Source organism: Pygocentrus nattereri, chromosome 16, assembly GCF_015220715.1.
Source record: "Pygocentrus nattereri isolate fPygNat1 chromosome 16, fPygNat1.pri, whole genome shotgun sequence".
NCBI classification, from domain to species: domain Eukaryota; kingdom Metazoa; phylum Chordata; class Actinopteri; order Characiformes; family Serrasalmidae; genus Pygocentrus; species Pygocentrus nattereri.
This window is the reverse complement of record NC_051226.1, coordinates 24650435-24667604: the sequence shown is the minus strand read 5'-3', so window position 1 is coordinate 24667604 and position 17170 is coordinate 24650435. Positions and strand designations below refer to the sequence as shown.

The following is a 17170-nucleotide window of genomic DNA, read 5'->3' as shown; positions in this document are numbered from 1 at the left end:
CGGAAGAGTTGAGGTGGTCAAGTTCATGAAGGCCTTTTACTGTTTTGGTTTTCCATTAGCATTTTAGGCTTGGTATAACTAGCTGAAATATTTAACATTGCTTCAGAAAATATTGGTAACAGTGCATTCTATTAATATTCATTCCATCAATCTCTTCTTTCCTAGACTGATCCATGACTACTTGAGTGTGGCCCCCTTCGCAGACTACCTCGACAGCATGTTCTTCAACCGCTTCCTACAATGGAAATGGCTCGAAAGGTATCACAGTTGGCTGTCTTCATAAGCCCACTGGATCAATGTGTGCATTTTCTTGTTGCTGAATCTATCACTCTTACATTATCTAATGCCTAACTCCACAGGACAGTGGCACCAGCCATCAGCCACAGAGGAACCCATGACTTCTTGAATCACAGCCAAGTTCTCTGACCACTGAGATAGTAAATTGTTTATACAGTTTAAACTTACTTGTCAGTGGTCATGGTTTGCTATTTTCAGTTTAAAAAATGATTATAGTAGTTTGTCTCATGTGCATTGTGTGCTGTGGTAGTGATGTCGCTAGAAAGTTCTTTAACATCCCTGAGAATTTCTAATTATTCCTTTGGGTGCTGAGATTTATTTACGAAGCCAAGCTCATGCAAACCAGATGTGAACTTTGGCCCCCAATGTTTATTTGCATTTGTTCAAAAAAATGTCTTCAACCTGAAAGTGGAAAAGCAAGCCTGGACAAATTCCATCCAAAAACAATTCCGACAGAACAAAAATGATATGCTACAATATTTTTTTTTCACCATTATGTTTCCACAATGCCCACTAGACCACTCTGGTCCAGACTACTGCAGTGTCAAAAAGGCATAGTAAGCTATAGGGATCTATATATTTCAACATAATATTCCAGAAAACCTATGTGTGGCCTGAGATCCTGTTTTAATATTTTTAAAAAAACATTCATGTACCCATATTCCATTTAAAAAGTATGTGTGTAGCTTTTTGAAGTATTAAGTATAGCTGCTGTTGTCTCTCTCTTCAACAGACAACCAATTACAAAAAACACATTCCGTCAATACAGGGTATTGGGGAAGGGCGGGTTTGGTGAGGTGAGTTTCAGTCATTCATTCTCTACATTGATGCTGAGATAAATAAGCTAACTGAAATGAAAGCTATATGATTGTGATATTAAACATTTTTTCTTTTAATACTATAAGCCATGAGATACCAGAAAGTGCTGCATATTAGCATTTATGCTAACTGCACTGTAAGCTGCAGTTTAGAGTGTAGTGCCCAAATTTTTAATTGTCTAATAGCTTTATACAGTGGCAAAAGTTTAAACAACCCTGGCCAAATCACACGCTTTGCTGATATTCTAAGTGAAAGTAAGTGAACACATCCTCTGCTGGGAAACAACTTAAATATGCATTTTTCTGCAAATTGTAGTGCACAATTACTATTTATTGGGGGAAAAACATAAAACATTCACTTTTCCACAGACCACATTTTGTGTTTAGTTTTTTTCCCCCAAAATGTTAAATTTAGCAACAGTAATAAAACAACAGTAATAGAAGTGTGTTTTCTGTAGGTCATGGTTTTACAGCTGGGGATTTATGGTGATATTGCAGGTAGTTTGTGAGACTGCCATGGAAATGTCACTGGCTAAAGTTGTCTATATAGGGTCATGTCATGATAAAGTTTGTAACCTTATGATGCCTGTAGATTTCTGATTTAGCTGTAGATTACAACTAATAGCTAGTTAGCTAAATTATTTTTGTCATGTGTGTCTGGAGTGTCCCAAACAAAGTATTAAGTCAACTTTATTGTAGTTGGATATTTGAAAACTAAACTTGCAAACCTGACCACAAAACCATTTCTTTAAAAACGTATGCTTTAACATTACCCTACTTAACATTTCAAGGGATATTTAAATAATTTAGGTTGAATTAGGTTTACACTGAACGTTAGAAACCCAAAAGGTTGGAAAACCCTGTGGAAGATGCCGTTAACTTTTTTCACTTAGAAAATCAGCAAACGTTTGCGTATAGCTGCAGAAGTCCAAGTTTGTCATTTTACTCCCTGAAATATCTTTTTATGTCAAGGTAAATCCATTTACAGTAGGCCTAATCTGTCACACTCCTATTGAACCACATGCAAAAGCTACACTCAGATATTTCTTTGTATGGTTTAGCCATGTGTTATCGCTTTTGTTGGTGCACATGTACTCTTGTTTGCACTTTGTTTTGAGAGCTTAGAATTACTAATCCATACAAAAGAGCATTTGTAGAAAAAGTTCCTTAAGAATGGATTCTTCATCCAGTTCCTTCTGTGCCCAAGGTCTGCGCATGCCAGGTGCGTGCCACAGGGAAGATGTATGCCTGCAAGAAGCTGGAGAAGAAAAGAATCAAAAAGAGAAAAGGCGAGTCCATGGCCCTGAATGAGAAGCAAATTCTAGAAAAGGTCAACAGTCGGTTCGTAGTAAGTATTTAGGGCTTTTTCTAACTCTAAATAAAACGGTTGTTTTCCCAAAGTCTCCAGTTTAGGAGATTTGTTATCTTTTTCATCTCTGTGGCTACGTCATGACTTCTTGTAAATAAAGAGCACAGACAAGCTCATTATGCCTCTGAAGTATTGAGGGAAAGCAAAAATGTCCTCGCTTCCTTACTGTGGTCTGGCGAATCCCAAAAGAACGTGGCTTATAATGTCATGTTATGATTTAGGACTTTTGACGTCCTTGAAAATGCCTATAAAAGAGTGAGTCTGTAAAGGTTCAGAGCCCTAACTTAAGAACAAGAAAGCATTGTTATATATTGTTTTATTCTTTTGCATTGAGAAGTTTAGTTATTTTAATGGATAGTTTTTCAGCCAACGCATGCATTTTGAAGGATATATTAATTATAGCTTTGAATTTCATGTTTACATTGAGACTGGAGCCAGACGCAAAAGTAGACATATCTGTTGTAAATGAAAGAAAGCATATCTAATTTAAAGGGGCAAAGAGCTCTCTCAGAGCATTGGGTTGTAAAGCTTCATATAGAAAACTAGGGCCAGTAATGAAATGAAAACATGGAATTTTGTGGGTTGTGTATATGATTGCAGGCTGACCCAAACGCAGGCTATTTTGGGGGTTGTTTAGTTTGGCTGTTGTTCAGTTTTTTCAGGCTTCTTTAGACTTGAGATACATTTTCCCACACATTCATCAAACATGTAAAACTTAACTACATTGCAGTGAGGCCTTCATGACAGCAGCCACTTTTTTTTTCCCGAGGTGAGTCTCGCATACGCCTACGAGACCAAAGATGCCCTGTGCTTGGTGCTCACGCTGATGAACGGGGGAGATCTGAAGTTCCACATCTACCACATGGGGGAGGCTGGCTTCGAAGAGAAGAGAGCAGTCTTCTACGCTGCTGAAATCTGCTGTGGCCTGGAAGATCTCCACAGAGAGAGAATAGTCTACAGGTCAGCCGGGTGCTTCTGGCACTTGGCTTGTACAAATAAAGCTCAAATGGCTTATTTGATAAGGAGCTGCAGTTTGACCTCTTTTTGATCTCTTTTTGCTTTCTTTCTCATCAGGGATTTGAAGCCGGAGAACATATTATTGGATGACCATGGTGAGTAGTCCAAGGAGCTATATGTTTTGAAGGGTTGATGTCTTCTATATGCCCTACCAAAACATTTCCGGATCAGTCACAGGACTTGTTTGGCACTGCCGTTAATGCAGCCCCATCAGCCAGATAATATTGCACATAGTGATTACGTCAGGGGTTTGTACATGTTTATTTATAAATAAGTATCACATTTAAATTGTTTAGGTGTCTGAAGTCTCCTTCCTTAGACTGGCTTCAAGCAGCTAGTTGCATGCTATGAGTTTCCTGCAACATAATGTCAGTGAAGGTTGGCAGTTACACAAAGCAATTCAAAAACAAAGCTGCACGCAACAAACTCAACTACTTCACTAGCCAACTTGTATTTTTGATATGCCGCATCATTCTTGCTACAAAATCATCTGAGATTTTACTCACATATTAGCGGCATATTTATCTTTTTTATTTATTTATTTATTTTTGTCTGTTTAAAGTGACTAAAGCTGTGTGAACGTTTAACCATGTAAGGCTCTAGTTTTGCACTTGAACAAAAAGTAGAAACTTACACATTTCAGAAAGATACGCACTGTATCACACTATTGACTGTTTAGTCAAATAAATAAAACAGACACGTTCAGGCTCAAGATGTTTAGTACTACTTTTTTTAGCTGTTTTAGACAACATTATGTCATACAGTGTCAGAAACCACATAAACAAGTCTAATTGAATTAGACGCAGTTTAAGGCAATGATTTAGGTGTGCAGTCTGCAGCTAGAAGCTTCCATTACTTGTTGGCTATATTGGTGTAAAACTCAAACTAAACTCAGAAAGCAAACTTTGAACATGCATATCGCTGCTGTCGGAACAAAAACTTGTATCTCCTTTTTTGCCATTTTTTTAGTTTTTGACATAATTTGAAAATGTCTGTTGTCCTTTACATTATATGTAAATTTCATGGAGATTGGACCAAACTAAATGGCCCAAAATTACTTGGAAAAAATTCTGGTTCCATTGACTTACATTAAAAGTGAGTAGTTTTTTCCTTCTCCTGTTAAGTTACCATTTTTGAGATGCAAGGTTTTGTTCCAACAACAGCGATATAATAAGAAGAATAGTAACAAGCTTTTTCAGTTTAGCACTTTTCATACATATAATGTAACCAAGTGCTGAACTTTTGGTATGTTAGGCAGATGTGCATTGTAGGGAGTTAATTTAGGAAACATTTCTAGGTAGAGATTTAACCTTTAAATTATCGTAGGTGAAAATTCATTATTAGGTATTATTTATAAAATGTTAATTTGGCATGAAAACCTAGCTTCCAAACTGACATACTAAAACCAGTGCCATCCTGTTATACACACGTGTCACATGTCACATTACAGTATGTGACATTGTGATTTTATAAATCAGTTGTACACAAATGTTAAACTCTTAAGAACCAATTTAGAATAAAATTTGTCATGTTTTTTAAATGAGTCCCCTGGATCTTAAAGAACATCTTTATACAAATACAGACTCTAATACTTTAAAATCTATCCTAAGAGAGACTGGAGGCCAGTGTGATGATTGCAGAATTTATATAATGTTTTCTTAGTCAAAAAGAAGGAGAAATTTCTATAAATTAGATTTTTCACCAGATTTATTCTTTTCATGGCTTAGGTCTTGTTTTTGTTGCTGTGGAAAAGACAATAGCCCCAGTTTTTGTTCAAGTGTTCAGCTCTTGAAGAAATTACAAGGTGGGGGTTTGTATACTTCCAAGTTGTCACACCTTCATTCTCCACTAGAGGGAGTCGAGTACACCACATTTTTCATTCTTGATTTTGCCAAACTCCATAAAGCGCTTTGTAGCCGTACACCGCTGACCAAAACCAGGCCAAAAGGGTCAGGCCTATGCTTGGCTATCGTGGCTGCAAAGCCCTCTCGGGGACATCAGTGAAGTTTTGTTTTCAACACCTGATCTTCCATTTCGCTTCACTGAGCAGCAAGTCAAGCAGGGACGCTGCTAAAAAGATGCACAACTCCTGAAAACAGGTCCGTAATGACCTCTCTGGAGGAGACCTATGAATGATGCCTATGAATATGATTCTCCAGATAGTATTGCACATAATGATTATGTCATGGGTTTGTACACATTTATTTATAAATAATGATCACATTTAAATTGGGGTTGGACAGTCTTAAGTGTTGTGACGGGAAGTTTGCTGTAGCGTCTATAATTAGATTTGGCAAGCATAATGTAATACATTATGTAATACAGACAAAATTAAACTATACAGTGGACAAAGTAATTCAATGACTTCACTTGTTTCAAATGCATACATTCTTTTCAAATGTATAAATATTCAATACAGTTTTGTCTCAGTTTACTCACTTTTGTGAGTAACTGTGCTGGTTTTGTATATTTTATTAATGTGGAAATTATGTGCACATTTAAATCAAATACAGTCATTGCTTTGCTTTTATTCAGTGTAGCCTAATACTCTCATTAATTGTGCCATAGCCAGCATTTATTACCACGTTCGTTGATATGAATGCGCAGAGCATTGCTATAAAAAGTGTTTCTGTTTCTCTTCAGGTCACATCCGCATATCAGACTTGGGCCTGGCTGTGCATGTACCAGAGGGCCAAACAATCAAAGGGCGTGTGGGCACTGTGGGCTATATGGGTAAGCTTCTTGACTCTTTGATTAATGTTGAATTGACAGTTTATGAATTTATTTTCAAATAATTACCCTCCAACAATTAGTATTTGACAGCGAATTCAGAGTCAGCTTACAGTACTGTTCAGCAAATGTCAGAGATCCCCCTTCATTTATTGAATCGCCAGTCAAAACAGCCATTACATTTAAGAGGTTTGATGTGAGATAATCCACTTGCATAGGGAAATGGCAAGGTCAGAGGAAAAGAAGTGAAAAAAGTAGTTTCCAAACGGGAGTACAAAAAAATATTTAAAAGATACAGAGACAATACGACTCCTAACAACTGTGCAAAGTTGTCAGACAAACAGTATGTAAGGCCTTTACCTTTGAGAGATGAGAGAAAATCAAGCTCCACTCTTGCCTTAGATCTGAAAAATCCACAGGTGTTTCTGTTCATCCTTCCACTGTAAGAAGACAACTCTGTACTGTGGGTCTGAAAGGATGTGTAGCCATCAAAAAGCCCTTACTGAGAAAAACAAATAGACAAAGAAAGAAGACAATCTGCAAATTAAACAAAGAAGCTGCTGTTGCTCTCAGAACAATGGACTTACCACCCCAGTGTCCAGACCTCAGCATCACTGAAAGTGTTTGGCATTACTTTGATTGTGAGAAGTTTTTTGGTTTTCTGCATATATCCATATATGTTGTTTTGTAGTTTTGATGTTGTCACATAGCTTTGACGCGTTCACTGAGAAAAGTAAAACCATAATTTTTCAGAAGTACTGTAGCGTCATGTTGAGTTTTGGCCAAATTAATCTCAGCAAAACTTCTTTAAACAGTGGTTCCTTTACCCAGTCCTGGGGATTGTGTACTATCTATTTTTAAGTGTTCCTCTTAGACAGCTGACAACTGAAGAGTTTGATAACTAGCTGATAACCTGAATCAGGTGTGTTAGAGTAGAGCTGATGTTCCAAACTGTCACACACAGGACCATCACCATGTCATGGCAGTGAGCAGAGGAGAGTTAGTAGCCTACCTGCTGAACTCCACTATTTTATTATTAATTTTAATCTGATCCGTATTAAATCCTGCTGTTTTATTTAAGATGTAATTCTTTCTATTAAAATGTTTTTCATAACTATAAATATGTTTGTTTGTTTTTTTTTACCTCACATCTGTGGAGACCATTGTCCTAGGAACAGAAACTGGCCTTAAGTGTGGTATAACAGCTAATACAGGATCAAAACTAAAATTTATTTTAACTGCGTATGTCCGTTCCAGCCCCAGAGGTGGTGAAAAATGAACGGTACACCTTCAGCCCAGACTGGTGGGCGCTGGGCTGTCTGCTATACGAGATGATCGAGGGCCAATCTCCTTTCCAGCAGCGCAAGAAAAAAATCAAGCGAGAGGAGGTGGAGCGACTTGTCAAAGACGTGGAGGAAGAGTATTCCAGCAAGTTCTCTGAAGATGCCAAGTCCGTTTGTAAAATGGTCAGCATCTCCACCAAATTGTTCTTTTTGGCAGCTTATCTCGCCCAATATGCACTTAGCCAACCAGTTACACCTATTTTACACTTTTCCACTGCTTTATTTTAGTCAGAAGTGTCAGAACCTCTCTGCAACAGAAAAGGAAGCTAGCATAAGAACTCCTTATGCATCCCTGATCACCCAACTCCCTATTTTAAGAAAGAAATCATGAAGCACTTCAAGCGTGTTTAGCGTGTGATTGCCAGGCCCTCATGCTGGCACGTTGCTGATTATTGTGACCTCAAAATATCAGGACTGGCTGCTAATCAGCTAGCTAGGAGTACTTTTATTCAAATCATGACTGAGACAGACTGCACTTTCTAGAAAACCATCTCAAGCAGAGTGGCGTGTGCGGCACACACAGCTATTCAAGCTAATGAGTATTTTGTTTCATAATGGTATTAATCAGAATGAACTGTGTTTTGTTAATCCCTTGAAGAAAGTGTGTTTACGAGGACAAATTCCTACTGATTTTTGACCCCACAGCTGCTGGCCAAAGACCCCAATGAGAGACTTGGCTGTCAGGGAGGAGCCTCAGAGGTAAAGGCTCATGCCCTCTTTCGCTCCATCAATTTTAAGCGGCTAGAGGCTGGCATGCTGGAAGCCCCTTTTATTCCTGATGTAAGTCACGCCTGGAGGGCAGTCTTTTAATGTTTCTAATTGTGTTAAAAATTCATGTCGATCAACATAGAGGATTGTAAATGTTAGAAGGTGTTAAACACAACTTGAAACATCATTTGCTAATGATTTGTGAAAAATAAGAATTTCAAAATAATAAACCTGCTGTGTAACACTTATGTTTCTCGACTGGCTACGGTCTGTGTGATGTATGGGTGCATTTTTGTCTGCAGCCTCAGGCCATTTATTGTAAGGACGTTCTGGACATCGAGCAGTTCTCCACCGTTAAGGGGGTAGAGCTGGAACCCAAAGACGACTCCTTCTACAGCAAAGTGTCCACAGGCAGTGTGCCTATCCCCTGGCAAAACGAGGTCAGTGCTGTAATCCACTGTTCACTCGCTATAGAGTTTGATCAAATACATATTCGGGAAAAAGCTGTAAAATTTCACATTGAGCCAGTTTCTATGCCTGACCAAAACAGCTCTATTAGTGATAACTTTCAAATGGAAAATCTTAAGACAGGAACTAGGGCATGCTCATTTATGACGCGCTTTAACGCTATCTTAGCTAACTCTTTTTTTTTTTTTCCGAAAAACTGCGATTGATGTATTAACATACCATTCTGTTTTACATTCTGGAGGACTCAGGGATCATGTAATCGTGCTTTGTGACTTTATAATTATAATCACCTGGAAATAAATACTTGTCTAAATTGTTTTTTTGTAAGTTTGTTGACTTCAGTAGCTAATGTTAGCAAAAAAGAATACCTCTACCCCAAGACAGACATAGCTCGAGCTCACAAAAACAAACGATTCTCTGCGGTAAGATCACGGCTGTAACTAGCTATGAGGACACCGTCGTTTGTTTCAAAAGGCTTTTTTCGTTTTTCTCCATTCTTGAAACTAAATGTCAAAACCACACCAATCTGATAATGCGGCAGCCGCAGGCTTATCTAATCAAATGAAGGTAGAATATTTATTATGCAATGAAATATGATTTGTTTGATTTGAGTGCTCTCATTGTGTTATGGTAAATCAAAAGCTACCAAGCTCTGCCTTATTTTCCCCAGCCCTCCAATCACTACTTACCAACTGTTACTATCCCCATTGGATCAAGTCTTCAGTTTTTAATAGCATCCATCAGCACAATGACATCAAGGTCCTTGGAAGTTTTAGAAGAATCAGTGTGGAAAAAGTACAAATAATTCTTAAAGATGTTGATGGTATAGAATCATGTAACACAATTAGGACATCTGCAAACATCTGGCTGTATTATGTCTTATTAACTGTAGGAGTAGCTAACCATTTCCTCTTAACTGGTGTTTAGTAGAGACTTTTGTCATGTATATTAGAAGTAGTGAGGACTGACATAAAAAACAGACAAGCGGAGAGAGAAAGAAAGGGAGAGAGAAAGAACAGACTCTTATTTAGCTCTAAATAAGAGTATTTAAAAAAAAATCCCAAGTATTTATCATGGAACAAGCGGTAACACTAAGTAGTAACATCTAATGGCCAGCAGTTTGCACCTACTTTCCAATGTAATACGCAAGCATTTACACCATATGGTGTGTAGAAAAACAAAGAGAATCTTTTTGATTGCTTGACCGAAGAAAACCCCACTATGATGGGGCCACCCACCTAGTGTGTAGTACTTTCGTTTGCTTGGAGTGGTAGGACAGATGTTGGGGGAAGCTGTAAAGATAACAGTAGGCTGTAAAGTAAAAGTAAAAGCCCATTTTCATCAAGGAAGAAATTAAGTAAACTTTGACAAACTGCCAACAGAGATAAAAACTTTAACCTAACTATCACTGGGTTATTTTTTCGTATCTGAAAAAAGCACATCCAATCTAAATCACTTTTTTATTTCAGATAAAACTCTCAGCTTGTACCCTTTAAGTTTATCATGATTTTCCATTGCTTGGTATCCAAGAGAGTTGAGGAAGGCCATAATCATAATGTATCCTTATAAATGTACCAAAAGACCTGTGTTTGACTCCCCTCAGATGATTGAGACAGAGTGTTTTAAGGAACTGAACGTGCTGAACCTGGATGGCACTCTACCCCCAGACCTAGACTGGAGAGGCCAGCCCTCACCCCCACCCAAACAGGGCCTGCTGCAGAGACTCTTTGGGAGACAGGTTTGTACTGTACATGCTACCTTCTGTAAGGTCTGTGACAAAATGAAAATTTTAAAGCATGATAGTCATATGAAAAAATATCTGAATTATTAATGTGGGACAAGAAAACACCTGATCAGAATTATATAATTATATTATATTTTCATCTAAATATGAATGTCTGGGCTGTCAACCGAATTCTTCTTTCATATGAATTTGTGTACATATTTTGAAAAAAAAAACAAACTACCTACAATTGCTAAGTGGAATGATGAATTCCAGGCAAATGGTTCCCATTCAGCAAAATGTGTTTGTTTTTTGTTTGTTTGTTTTTTTGGTTAAAAAAATAAGATTAATGCAATATTCACATTTTCTTGTTATCTTAGTCATTTTCTTGGTAGAGCCCACCCCATAGTAGGCAGAGGATTAGCTTCTGTCAGATCCCAGCTTTTGGGACTGAGCTCTTTGAAATAGCCTTTTGAAAAACAGCTTTAGTGTTATTGCAGTTTAATGAAGTAGCAACTGCAGCTGAGTGTACCATGACTACATGTCAGTAGAGTACAACTGTAGTTGAATGCAGTACACATTACAGACAGTTTAATGCAGTACTGCAGACATTGTCTAAAACAAACTAATAATGTGATTTTATGCATTCAAGAAGCCTTAAAACGTTTATAACCTTCCTTGTTTTTTATATAACAAGGTATTCTACTGGTAGGATGTCTTTGTGGTTATATTGAGAGAAAGACACACTTTACTTAAAAGTTTTTTTTGACACAAAAAAGCAAAAAAACAAAAACAGTAAAATAACTGAAGCTATATCAATTTTAAGAGACACAACTAGCAGAGACTGTTCTAAATGGATGCAATTGAATCCTCAGAGGGTAGAGACAGCCTTACCATCACAAGTGAAACTGCCAAATTTTAAAGGAAAAGATGTAGGGAGGCTTTTCTGAGACTCATAGAGCAGATTTTATCATTTAAAAATGACAAAGAAAAAGCTGCTCTAAAAGCCGCATAGAACATCCAAATGCCTGGCATAGGCTGCAGCCATCTGCTTAGCTAGTAAAAATATAAATGGCTGGTAATGAAGGCTCACAGTCTCCACTCTAATTCATCCCAAAGGTGTTCTATCAGGTTGAGGTCAGGACGCTGTGCAGGCCAGTCAAGTTCTTCCACACCAAACTCGTTCATCCATGTTTTTATGGATCTTGCTTTGAGCACTGGTGCGCAGTCATGCTGGAACAGGAAGGGGCCACCCCAAACTGTTCCCACAAAGTTGGGGGTATGAAATTGTCCAAAATCTCTTGGTCTGCTGAAGAATTAAGAGTTCCTTTGACTGGAACTAAGGGGCCGAGTCCAACTCCTGAAAAACAACCCCACACCATAATCCCCCCTCCACCAAACTTTATACTTGGCACAATGCAGTCAGACAAGTACCGTTCTCCTGGCAACTGCCAAACCCAGATTCGTCCATTGGATTGCCAGACGGAGAAGCGTGATTCGTCACTCCAGAGAACACATCTCCACTGCTCTAGAGTCCATTGGGCAAAGCTTTACACCACTGCATCGATGCTTTGCATTGCGTTTGGTGATGTAAGGCTTGGGTGCAGCTGCTCAGCCATGGAAACTCATTCCATTAAGCTCTCTACGTTGTTCTTGAGCTGATCTGAAGGCCACATGAAGTTTGGAGGTCTGTAGCGATTGACTCTGCAGAAAGTTGGCGATCTCTGCATCTGCTGACCCCTCTCTGTCATTTTACATGGCCTACCACTTTGTGGCTGAGTCGTTCCCACTCGCTTCCACTTTGTTATAATACCACTGACAGTTGAGTGTGGAATATTTATTAGTGAGGAAATTTCATGACTGGACTTGTTGCACAGGTGGCATCCTGTCATGTTACCACACTGGAATTCACTGAGCTCCTGAAAGCGACCCATTCTTTCACAAATGTTTGTAGAAGCAGTCTCCATGCCTAGGTGCTTGGTTTTATACACTTGTGGTCATGGAAGTGAGTAGAACACCTAAATTAAATTATTTGAATGGGTGAGTGAATACTTTTGGCAATATATTGTACCTTTGTCTTTTTGTTTGTTTTTAAAAACAAAAAAAGACACCTGCCAACGCCGAAGTTGCATCCCAAACCTTATACTACTATACTAAACAGTATGCCTGAAATAGTACACTGTTAGAAATGTGTTTTATAGTATGTGGACGATGCAAGTCTAAGGTTTTAGACATAGTGCAAGTCTTTATAGAGTTCACTCAGTGTTAGCTTATCTTTATAAACTACTTCAGTGGTCATGTGGTCCTTGAAAACTCTCATTAAACAGTTTCCAATTCCTTATTGTTCTTCGGTGGGTATAACTCACATGAACTCGCTTGTTACAATAATAAAACATAGAACTGTGAATACAGCACCTTATACAGTGAATTTCAATACTTGCTACTAATTGAAACTGAGAAAAACTACTGAAAAAAAGGAATGTTAAACCAAACAACAGCAACTTGCATGATCAGTTGATTGAACAAGTAGGATGCATGTGCTCTCGTTTAAAAGGAATTAAAACCTGCAGCCATGCTGGCCTTTTGTAGATGAGTTAGGACACTCCTACCCTGAGCCCTGTGTAGTCCTATATTGCTAAACACTGGCATGTCAAGTTTCAGGTTTTGAAGTTTTGAAAGGATCACAAGCCTGAATTTGGTTAATGGCCATCACGCCTGGTTTACTGGCCTTAATGCCCCATCAAAGAGGTAAAGGTAAAGGCCAAATGACCTTGCCAACCAGTGACTAATTTTAACTTGACGATAATTGCCCAATCTTAATCTTCAGATTTGCAGACACACAGGCTTAACATATGCTTTATGACATCCACAGGGCTGTAGGGCTGCCTAATTCTTCCATCTAGGCTGTAAGGGGGATAATGCAGACTTTCTGTCAACTTCCAGAGAGCCAGCTTTGAGCACAGGCTTCAGCAGGATTTGCTCCCGGAGTTACACAAAAACCTGGGGAAACTCACATGATGAAACGAGAGGAATTCCAAAAATAATCAACACAGTTTCTTTATAAATTTATTTAAACAAAAGCATGTCTTTCAAAGAAAGTAATACACTATTTGTATGCAAATGTTCAGTTTTTAGTTTCTGTTTCATCCATACAATGTGACACAGAGAAGCCACGGGACCAGAGTCAGGAGATTTAGATTGTGCAGTGATGCGCATACAGGTCATTTAAGGGCAGGGGTCTTAGTGAATGTTCAACATAGCTGTGAACTGTGAAGGCAGAAAGGCCTGATTTGAGAAAAAAGTCAGAACTGAGTGATGAGGCATGTAATGTGAAGATCCTAAGGCTTCGCAATTTTTATATTATATATTCTGAATCATATATATTAAATTGTTTACTCTTACTGTTTTTTTTTTTAATTATTACTTAAAGCATCTCTCTGCTGCCCCTCAGGATTGCTGTGGAAACTGCAGCGACAGCGACGAGGAGCCCACACGGCTGTAAGGGGTGTGTGTCCGACCCAGGCTCCTCCCCATCCAACTGAGGATCTCATTTGTTTACAATTTTTGCACATTTGTATTTTTAAGATAGCTCTATATAAACATTGGAATGTATATTTTCACTATATAGCCATGCAGTCTATGTTATTTAAAGTCGATGAAACTAAAAGACAGCAAAAAGGGTCACGAATACCGTCCATCATTTGCAAAGTACTGCAATGACAGGTAAGTCAAAACTGTTCCAAGACTCAAAGCCTGACTGACCCAAACAGCCCTCTTTATGTTAAAAGCCTGTGTCATAGCCTCCTCGCGCCTTTTCTTTATTCTTTTTTTCTTCTTCTTTCTTTTATGGTGTTTTTTCTTTTTTTTTTTCCCTTAACTTCCTTAACTGATTACTGATGCTCATAGATGTACAGTGTGTGCTCAGACATTGTTTCAAACAAGGGCGAAAGAAGGATTAAGTATGTTCACACATATTTTTATATTTATATTTTTGATTTTATTTTTCTTAATAGTAAACTTGACAATCAAATGATACCATTTGTACAAAAACCTTGGGAGGGGTCCCAAACACAGACGCATGAAGTGGCAGAAGAACATGTACGAATTTGAATATTTTGGCCTGAAGTCTCAAATGTATAGGGTTATTTCAGCCTGAGACACCTAGTAAACCAAATAGGCGTGATTTGAAAGAGTTAAAGTGCATATTGTATATGTTGACAACTGCCGTCAGTTGTGTCATGTTGTAAATATGCGACACTCATCTGTAAAGCCCTGAGTGTGTCTTCCTGCTAATTTCTCTTTGGATATTTGAGGAAAAAAAAACAAACACATGACTAGCATTCAAAGTGGCCCACATGTGCATGGTGAGTCTATGCATAAACCGTTTTGCATTTATAATGCATTTATCACTCTTCATTTATGACGTAGTTCTGTGATTGAAGTAATTTGTTTTATTGTCAGACTATGTGCTGATAGGTCACCACCACTGATGGGTGCATATATGGAAATCAGTTTGTTATCATAATGCATTATAGGTGCGATTATGTGGCTATGAGTAGATTTATCATGCATAATGTCATAGGCTGTTGAAAGGTTTAATGCTGCTTTTCCACATTGGGGTCAAAGAAATGAAAACCACAAAAAAACGTCTTTCACTTGCCAAAAAAAAAAAAGAAATACCTTTTTTACATGCATTGCCTGCAGTCAGGTTAAGTGGCTAGTTTCTAGGCTTTAACTCTGATGGCCTCTTGTAGATTTGACCTCTTGTTGCACTTAAGACCAAACCACTTTAATTTTGTCCTCCATCTCCATGGAAGGTGCCTTTGATGTTTTAAGGTACACTTGTAATTAGCATTTTTATATGGAAAATCATGACAGACGTCATGTTACTGTTTGAGTTGGCTTCGCTCTTTGCACATACGCCCTCTTTCTTCGCTGTTGTTTTACCTCATCTGTGTCCTGTGGATGTCCATTCTTGATTCAAGACTTTTGTGGGGTTTTTTTTTTTTTTTTTTTTTTTTTTTGATCATTTGGACAAGTTGCTACGTCTCAAGACGCAAGAGAGATGGCTTTGAGTCCTTGTAAGCCTGACTTTGAACTCTTGGCTCAACTCTTCGACCTACCTATCCATCGAAATCTGAAGACGCTTTGAAGGAGGCCACTAACGGAACAGGCCTTTACCTCAATGGAGGCGACTTATTGTCAATCAGCTCCTTCCCTCCTCATCCTGCAGCTTACTTTTTCAGCTTTTCTCCGATACACTCAAGTACATTCCAGTCTCTACCGTACTGTACAGTTGTAAAATTGTTTCAGAATTTTGTTTCCTGTTTTATTTAGCAATAACGGGGTTTCTAAAGTCTAACTACCACATACATGTGTAAAAAGTGAACGACACCACAGAAACTAGAGCAAGACTGAATTTCATGTGACTCTTGTTGATCTGTCCCTGAGCCAGGCTTTAACACTGTGAAGGAGAAGATTTGCTAATTTCTGTCACAGTTGTATATTATTATTTTATTTTTCCTCTTACGCGATGCACTGATGTGTTTCTGTTGTGTACATATTAAGTGTTCTAAGTATGTGCGGATGCCTAAATGCTGTGCGTGTGCTTGTGTGTGTGTGTGTGTGTGTGTGCGCGTGTGCGGATGTACGTGTGCTTATGTTTGCACTGCATGTGCCCATATTGTTCATCATAACCACTAGCTGATGCCATTATGTTACGCCCCTATATACGTGAAAATGTTACCATGTTACTGCTGAGGGAGCTTTGGGTTTTTTGTTTTTTTTTTGTTTAGCTTTGGGGAAATTTGAACATGTGTTAGTACACATAATTTCACATATCTTCTACATATTTCATTTTTACCTCATCAGGAGTGAACGGAACGGAGTGCGACCAATCGAAAAGTGCTGAAAATAAAGACTCCTCCTTAAATCAGTACTTAAATGGCATGCTAGTGCTCATTTGAGTAGTCTTGAATACAATATACTGCCTTTTGATGATGTGTCATGACCTTAATTCAGAATAGTGTCAGGCTGCACAGTGTTAATTTAATGGATTGGAGACTTATAGCCACAATAAACGCGTGATATGATATAAAATCTGTTGCCATTTCACTGTCTCCTCAGAGTTGAGGAGAAGTAGCTGCTGCAAAAATGAGCCCACCACTACTGCATAATATATCGTCGCTGTCCAATGAAAAACATGTATCACATTTTTTTGTGATTTTTACTTGGAAATTAATAGAAACCAATATAAATGCTCCAAAATTGCTTAGAATAAAACCTTTTTCGGTCAACTTACATTGAAAGTAAAGAAAGTTGTTGCCCTCTCCTGTAAAGTTACTATTTACTTTTTTTTTTCATTGGAAAGTGATGATATACAAACATGGAACGGAAGGTGTTGTGTGTCTCCTCAACTTCTATTTCAAAATGTCTGCATAATTAATGGTTGAGATGTAAACAGTCATATGGACTGAAGTGAAACTTGGCAGCTGATTTTCTATATATAGTGGTGCTGACGGGAACTGGGAGCCATTTCATTTTCTACCTAAAATGACCAGTGAACTCACACGTCCCCTTAAGTTTTTATGTGTAATGTTGATAATGGTGAAATAGTGGTAAATCTGAAAAACCTGTTGTCTTTGGGACTTTTCACCTTACATCACCCTGCATCTAGCGCTCTGCCATGAATGGACTT

General features: G+C 38.2%; 1 protein-coding gene across 2 annotated transcripts in view; it reads left to right on the top strand.

Moving 5' to 3' along the window:
- Positions 1 to 16572, top strand: part of grk6 (G protein-coupled receptor kinase 6) — a 41021-nt gene extending 24449 nt beyond the window's left edge. For both annotated transcript variants that reach the window (XM_017704292.2, XM_017704293.2), the window contains exons 6-16: positions 166 to 258; positions 1031 to 1094; positions 2323 to 2463; positions 3254 to 3444; positions 3559 to 3596; positions 6145 to 6234; positions 7489 to 7697; positions 8220 to 8354; positions 8585 to 8722; positions 10354 to 10488; positions 13925 to 16572. In XM_017704292.2, the coding sequence (XP_017559781.1) occupies positions 166 to 258; positions 1031 to 1094; positions 2323 to 2463; positions 3254 to 3444; positions 3559 to 3596; positions 6145 to 6234; positions 7489 to 7697; positions 8220 to 8354; positions 8585 to 8722; positions 10354 to 10488; positions 13925 to 13975 (1285 nt within the window). In that variant the 3' untranslated portion in view covers positions 13976 to 16572. The remainder of the gene's footprint in view (positions 1 to 165; positions 259 to 1030; positions 1095 to 2322; positions 2464 to 3253; positions 3445 to 3558; positions 3597 to 6144; positions 6235 to 7488; positions 7698 to 8219; positions 8355 to 8584; positions 8723 to 10353; positions 10489 to 13924) is intronic.
- The last annotated feature ends 598 nt before the right edge of the window (positions 16573 to 17170 follow it).